The sequence below is a fragment of the Antennarius striatus genome, chromosome 16 (genome assembly GCF_040054535.1).
Source record: "Antennarius striatus isolate MH-2024 chromosome 16, ASM4005453v1, whole genome shotgun sequence".
In the NCBI taxonomy this organism is placed as follows: Eukaryota; Metazoa; Chordata; class Actinopteri; order Lophiiformes; family Antennariidae; genus Antennarius; species Antennarius striatus.
Window position 1 is genome coordinate 20,227,827 of NC_090791.1, and position 7,500 is coordinate 20,235,326.

General features: G+C 45.3%; 2 protein-coding genes and 1 long non-coding RNA gene across 4 annotated transcripts in view; 2 read left to right on the top strand and 1 right to left on the bottom strand.

The window, feature by feature from the left end:
* Nucleotides 1–7,500, top strand: part of hoxb3a (homeobox B3a) — an 83,972-nt gene that overhangs the window by 4,304 nt on the left and 72,168 nt on the right. The gene's annotated exons all lie outside the window — the stretch shown is intronic.
* Nucleotides 1,389–6,561, bottom strand: LOC137609302 (uncharacterized). 2 transcript variants are annotated; one of them, XR_011038335.1, is made up of 3 exons: nucleotides 5,769–6,561; nucleotides 2,623–2,757; nucleotides 1,389–1,915 (listed from the first exon to the last, which is right to left on the bottom strand). It is a non-coding gene; the product is annotated as an uncharacterized lncRNA (long non-coding RNA). The 2 variants fall into 2 exon arrangements; XR_011038336.1 differs by lacking the exon at nucleotides 5,769–6,561 and adding an exon at nucleotides 5,147–5,285.
* The window catches only part of LOC137609299 (homeobox protein Hox-B6a-like), a 3,258-nt gene continuing 904 nt past the window's right edge, over nucleotides 5,147–7,500 (top strand). The window contains exons 1-2 of the mRNA XM_068336259.1: nucleotides 5,147–5,726; nucleotides 7,262–7,500. The exon at nucleotides 7,262–7,500 is cut by the window's right edge and continues 904 nt beyond it. Of these exons, the coding sequence (XP_068192360.1) occupies nucleotides 5,159–5,726; nucleotides 7,262–7,500 (807 nt within the window). The 5' untranslated portion in view covers nucleotides 5,147–5,158. The remainder of the gene's footprint in view (nucleotides 5,727–7,261) is intronic.

Here is a 7,500-nt window from a genome sequence, read left to right on the forward strand (position 1 = left end):
AATATTAATATTAGTATTATTAATATAATAATAATAATAATAATAATAATAATAATAATAATAATAGTAATAATAATAATAATAATGAAAATAATAATTTTGATACAAGATTTGTATTTTCATTTATGAGCTTCACAATTCCATGTGTTTTGTAAAATGTGTGTGTTAGGGTGAACTGCAGATGAACTATATACTGTGTGTGTGTGTGTGTGTGTGTGTGTGTGTGTGTGTGTGTGTGTGTGTGTGTGTGTGTGTGTGTGTGTGTGTGTGTGTACGCACGTGCGCGAGCACCCAGAAAATTATTCTTCCCTTTGCTTCCGTGTGTTTTTCTGTAAAATACAAATTTTCGTAAGGGACGGGGGGGCACACCCGTGATGCTGCATTCATGTTCCCGTTAATCGTTAACTCGTCCCGGGGCTTTTGTTGGGTCGGATGCACGCGCCCACCGGAAAATGTCGGGTGAACTGACCCGGAGCCCAGGACCGAACGGGTGTGTGTGTGTGTGTGTGTGTGTGTGTGTGTGTGTGTGTGTGTGTGTGTGTGTGTGTGTGTGTGTGTGTGTGTGTGTGTGTGTGTGTGTGTGTGTGTGTGTGTGTGTGTGTGTGTGTGTGTGTGTGTGTTAGTTCGTCATTAACTCGTGCAGGGCTCCTATGGAGTCCGTGGAGTTTTACTTCATTCTCGCCTTCAGGCATGAGTTCAGACCAACAACAGAACTGTTTCAGGTCAAATCAGCCCAGAAACAATTTAAATAATTAAAATCTTTTTATAATTTTCAATCATTTCGACAGAAAGCCTTACAGATTTTATTCACTACCTCATTTCTCTTCATTCGTAAAGCGATAAGATATTTTCTTTTGGCCTACTGAGTGTGTGATGAAACAAATCAATAAAATGTACCGACAGTCTGGGATTAAATGATTTCTGTCTTTGATGTTTGGTCAGAAAGCAGAAACAGCACAGGTGAAGTGACACTCAGGTAATCATTACAGGGTGTTTGTTAATAATACTGAATGACATGCAAGCAGTTTGCAGGTTAGGGTGAACCGCAGATGAACTATTGTGTGTGTGAGTGTGTGTGAGTGTGTGTGAGTGTGTTTGTGTGTGTGCGCGTGCTTGTGCGCGTGCACCCAGAAAATTCTTGTCCTGTTTGCTGCCAGGCTGTTTTTCAGTTCGTCGCCATTCCTCGGACTTTACAAGGAGTCATAAATGGTCATAAAACCATAAAAGCCCCGGGGTCACACACACACACACACACACACACACACACACACACACACACACACACACACACACACACACACACACACACACACACACACACACACACACACACACACACACACACACACACACTGGACGCAGGGAAAGGCGAGTTGACAGCGGAACAAGTAGAGAACCTTTTTCTATTTCAAAAACTCCCAGTCAAATAAATCTGTGAAAAGAAACAACAGCTTTATTTATCATTGGTCACAAAAAAAATTGTGTTTTTTTAATTCTCTAAAACATCGTGAATTCTAAATGCAGCCGTAAAGAAACTCAACGCGGGTGAAACTTAAAAGTCTTTGTGTGTGTGTGTGTGTGTGTGTGTGTGTGTGTGTGTGTGTGTGTGTGTGTGTGTGTGTGTGTGTGTGTGTGTGTGTGTGTGTGTGTGTGTGTGTGTGTGTGTGTGTGTGACAGAGAGAAACACTAAACACATTTCTGGTTACTGTACATCCTTCCATTGTGCGTCTCCGTCTGTCTGTCTGTCTGTCTGTCTGTCTGTCTGTCTGTCTGTCTGTCTGTCTGTCTGTCTGTCTGTCTGTCTGTCTGTCTTGCCTCTATGGGGGGGGGGGGTCCACACTCGTCCCAAACGGTTTCCAGTCCCTTTTTTCCCGTAGATTCGTTCTCCTCCACCTGCAGACAAACACACAACCGACTTTAAGTCGGAGGACACCAAATGAATATTTCATGACAGTCACGTGACCACAGAAACGAGGTCACAGTGTTGCTGGAGTTCTATTGAATTTAGCAGTAGGTCACATTACCCTTATAAGAGTCCTAATGACATCTACCGCGGCTATTAAACTAATCTAATGTTCACATATTGAACCAAAGAGTTTAAACTATTGTGTGAAACGCATCATAACGGACATCCCATCCGCTTCCATTCGCTGCTGCGGGTTATTAATTAGGTTATTATGTAAATCCCGGGTTAAAAGTGTAATCTCCTTTCTTATTTTAAACGATGTCATCACGACAAATCTTGGCAAGAGTCAATCCTTCATGTAAAACGCATTATTAACAGGATGTCTTCAGCAGAATAAACATTTCTTGATCTTATATCGAACTTGTTATCGATCATTGTGCAATTTAAATGCGCATTTTGGGTCGATTAAATATTTTTGAATAACATCATTTAATGGAATTCAGACTGAACGCAGAAAAATCTTCAGGTTTTTGACCCTCATTAATGGATGTTATTATTTTAATATTTAATGCCGTTCACGTTAAACACATTTAAGGAGTGTATCAATGCAGTCTGCTTGTTTTAGTTCTTAATGCGCGTCTGCCGCTGCGCTCCTCCGACATTAAACCAAAGCAACAATTTAAACCCTATCTTAGTGTATATAATAATAGAATTACCGTCATGTGCGCGTCCAGCTCCGAGGCCGCTCCTGTCATGTCTCCAGTGCTCATTAATGATTAAACCACAGTCCGCTCCAACACAATGCTGCTGCTTCCCGTTCCCACAAAGCGGAGAGGAAACGGAGCGTCCTGCTGCAGGAGAGCGAAAGAGAAAGAGATGGGGAGAGAGGTCAGGATGGAGCAGATAATCCCCATCTGTCTGCGTGAGGCTGCACAGAAACGGAGTTAAACTCCAGGCTCCGAGCACACACTTTAAATAGATAGAAGGAATGGACGAGGGAGGGAGGGTAAAGTAAAAGTAAAAATAGAGTCTTTGTGTGGATTTGTCAGTCGGACTGTCTGCGCTTTGGCCCCACAAACCAGTCAGAGTCTGCAGCGGCAGAAACACCGACAGGGAGACACATTTATGGCTGCGGTTACTTTATGACCTCAGCGACACATTCTCTGTGAGTGTAAATGAAAAGCAGGTCGGCCCCACTGTTTCACTCCTTCTTTCTGCAGAATAAAAAGTTAAAACGGAGCTTTGAGTTCAGTGTTTATTAATCGAAAGTACAGAATAGTAATAGTAATAGTAATAGTAATAGTAATAGTAATAGTAATAGTAATAGTAATAGTAATAGTAATAGTAATAGTAATAGCTGGTGTGTGTTGGCGCAGCCCGCAGGTAGTATAATCTGTTTTTACGAGGAATAAATACCTTTCTCTCTTTTCACTATAGAGGACACAAACACGTTTATATCTTTGTAACGCATATGAATTTAAATGAGCCTAATTTTAAATTTAACAGTTATTATTTTATTTTTTTCTCAATTCAATTACTTCTTTTCAACACGAACAATTTATGTCTATTAATTTGTCCTTTGTGTCGTAAATTCCAACCATTTGTCAGTGAAGAAGACCACCCTATAGGTGGAAGGCCAGAAGAAAAAACCCTGTTAGCTGAATTAATATCTCGCGTGTTTTAAGTCTTCTTTTAGAAATACTTCAGACTATTTTTAATGTCAGCAAAACGAAAAAAAAAAATCCAGACCTGTAGAATAATCCGTAATCCGTCACATTCTGTATTTAAGATGTATCAGCGTCGCACAGGAAGAGATTAATAATTAATTTCACGTAGACAGAACAAGAGCTGAGCATATTTAGACACTGGCTACATGCTTCATCCAGTACACAGTCCCCCCCCCCATTATGAAACACAACCTGGGACAAATAGCAGAGCCTCAGAGTTCATCTTTTTTTCTGCTATCGGATTATATTCCCAAAATCCCTTCCAGTTTATCAACCACTCCGTCCAATGAATAATAATAAAAGAAGGAGAAGACGCACACATGCGCGCACACAATGACCGGGCTGGGGGCATAAATCCCACCATCGACCCAGATATAGCAATTACAAAAGTACAAACACCTCAATTATAGAAATTATAGTCACCCTCAACACACACACACATACACACACGCACGCACACACACACACACACACACACACACACACACGCACACACACACACACACACACACACACACACACACACACACACTCACAAACACACAATCGGGACTATGTAAAACTTGTGTGCGCTCCAGCTGTGATTTACGATCACCAAATTCATTTTAATGCGGTCGGTATTATCTGCAAAGCACCGGGAATATGTTTTATTATCCAGTTGCCTCTGGTGGTGCCCCCCCCCCTTCACCACCCCCCATCCCTGCAAATCTTGGAGCGTGCGCGTTCATGTCTATGAAGCTGCTGTTTTTATGGGTCCAACGACAGACGGAGAAAAGACACTCAGGGAGAGGAAAAAAATCAATTTTACGCGCGGAGGACTCCGGTGTGATTGCGTAATCTCACCGGGAACCGGAGGAAGATTAGAAACTGAATTGGAATTAGACATAAAGAGAGAAAGGGAGTGGGCAATTGGAAAAAAGAAAAATAAGAAGAGGAAGACGTGATTGTGGAGCGTTTGGGTCGCGGTGGTTCGCCCACTTCCCCCTTCCTCCTCTTCTTCCTCTCTCCAAGAAAAGGAAAAGGGGGCGAACGAATGCCAGGCACGGAAGCTTCCTATTGGTCAGTTTTAGGTCAGATGGTCTCTGCTCCCCCCCTCCCCTCCAACACCCCCACACCCGTGTACTTCACACACACAAACACGCACACACACATGCAGTTTCTTCCCCGTCTCTCTCGCTCTATCGCGCACTGGCACTCAGCCACCCCTTATGCCCCTTCCCCTCTCTCACCCTCCTCACCCCCTCCTCCCAATCCGCGATAAACTAAGTGATAGCAGCAGCCTGTCGGACTGTCGGCTATAAAACACAACAAATCATAAAGTGCAGGCAGGGGAAGGCAGAGAAAAGAGGACGGGAGGGAGCACCGTTAGCCGTTAGCCGTGGCCATTAGCCTCCTACTCCTCCTCCTCCTCCTTCTTCATCGCGTGGACATTGTTGTTGTGTTTGTGTCGCGCCCTCCTGTCCTTCCCTCTCCTCTCCTGCTCTTCTCTTTCTCCTTCTCTTCTCATCCTCACCTTTTTCTCTCCATGAGTTCCTATTTTGTCAACTCCTCTTTCCCGGTGACGCTCCCGGGAGCGGGTGGAGGAGGAGGGCAGGCGGTGGCGGAGTCGTTCCTGGGTCAGATCCCGCTGTACTCGTCGGGATACCCCGCCGACCATCCGCTCCGCCACTACCCGGCCGCGGCCGTCACCGCCGCCGCGGCGGTCGCGTACGGAGCGGGGGGGAGCGGCGCGCACCAGGATAAACCCTACGCGGCTTCTACTTACTACCAGCAGGCTGCGAACGGTGCGTACGGCGCGCACCGGGCGGCACCGGGAGTCGGCGTCGGTGGCGCGGCCGGGGCCGGTGCGTGCGATTACGCCACGGCGGCGGCCGCAGCGGCGGCGGCAGCGGCGGCCACCGGCTTCTACCGGGACAAGGAGCACCCGGTCAGCCTGGAGGAGCATCAGCTTGCGCTCAGCCAAGACGCCATGCACCGGAAAGCCGAGAGCGCGGGGCTGAACGGGAAAGGGCTGTTCGGTGAGACGATGGACGACAAGCAGGCGTCATCAGCCCCCATCTACCCGTGGATGCAGCGGATGAACGCGTGTAACGGTGAGTTCTCCTCTTCCTTTTCCCCCCTCGCTCTTGTTTTACCTCCATCCAACCGGCGCACGTTTCCCCTGTCAGCGGCGCGCTGCCTTCCTGTCTCTCTCCCTTCTCCTCATCCTCTCCCAGCTGCTGCTTTACGACCCTCTGTCAGTCCGTCAGTCATGTGTCGGTGTTTTATTGTCCGTCATAAAGCCACTGTGTTTGGGTTGGAGCTCCTGTTACTGTAGGTGACCCGCTGACCGGCGCTGCTGTCGCGCAAAGGGTGAAAGAAAGTTGAGAGGAAAAGCCTGTCAGAAAGTGTTTTGGGTGAAAACAAGCAGCAGATAAGAAGATCATTTAGATGGAGGAAGCGACAGGAGACAGGTTATCTGTTTGTGTCTGACTCCTTTTTTATTTTTAAAATTTGCTTCTGGATGCAAACAAAACAAAATTAGGAGAAAAACCCCCCACTTAATGTTCTTTACTTTTTATTTATCTTTACATCCGTCTTCTGGTGAAGGAAGACTGGTTCTTGTTATCTCTGGAGGAGCCTGAACTGTTACCCCAGATAGAGTTAATTCATAACCAGGGGACCAGACAGGACAGCACGAAGAGGAATAATATGATTAATCTGAGTGCGCACATCTCCCAATTCTGTCCTGTTGTCCTGTGTGTGAATGAAAACACCAGATATTATATTACAAGCCTTTAGCAGAGAACAACGGCCTGCTGGTCTTATACCAGTAAGGACTGGTGGATGAAGCAGAGCTACTGGTGCACAAAGTCCGATTTATGACAGATGAGGTGGAAACAGGCTCCGCCGCAAAGAGATATATTAGGAATAAAATGTAACGCTGACTGTAAATGACAGTTGAGCATGTAAAAGTCAGATGGTGGGGGGCGGGGGGGGCGCAAACACTGTAAGTGCTCCTGCGTAATCTGGCTTTGATGAGTTTTTATTTATGGGTAAATACGCAGTGTGCGGTTTTCAATCCATGCTCTGGTTCTCAGATCGATAGAGTCTGAAGCTGCAAATGGACAGCAGGGTATCTGTTAGCATTAGTGGATCAGGAAAGAGGATCAAAAGCTTTTTTTAATTCCAAAATTATTATTTTTTATTCCCTTTCTAGATATTTTTCTAATTCTTCTCCAGATATATAAACGTAATTTAAGTTAAAATTATAGAAGAGTTTATTTCATGCTATTTTATATTGTTTGCTTACAGATATAATAATTCTAGTTTTCTTTAGGAAGAGGTTTTATTCCCTCACTGGATTAAACTTTAACTGAACGGGTGTTGATGAATAAATAGTCTTTCTTTAAAGCGCCTCAATGTCAGAAAAGAGCACATTTAGAATGAGGAATAATTGAGTGAATGTTTAATTCTGACTTAATAGTTTCACAAAAGGAAGTTTGGGGAAATAAATTCTTAAACAACGGGATCAAAAGCAAAAAAAAAAGAAAAAAGAAATAACTAAAAAATTAACTTCAGTGTTTCTTTGCGCTCCGGTTTTGGTTTAAAGTGTGACTTCCTCCCTGACTTTCTGCCTCCCCCCCAGGCACCTTTGGGAGTCCCGGGCGGCGCGGGCGGCAGACGTACACCCGCTACCAGACGCTGGAGCTGGAGAAGGAGTTCCACTTCAACCGCTACCTGACGCGGCGGCGGCGCATCGAGATCGCGCACGCCCTGTGCCTCACGGAACGGCAGATCAAGATCTGGTTCCAGAACCGGAGGATGAAGTGGAAAAAGGAGAACAAGATGATCAACTCATCGTCTTCCTCCTCTTCCTCCTCCTCC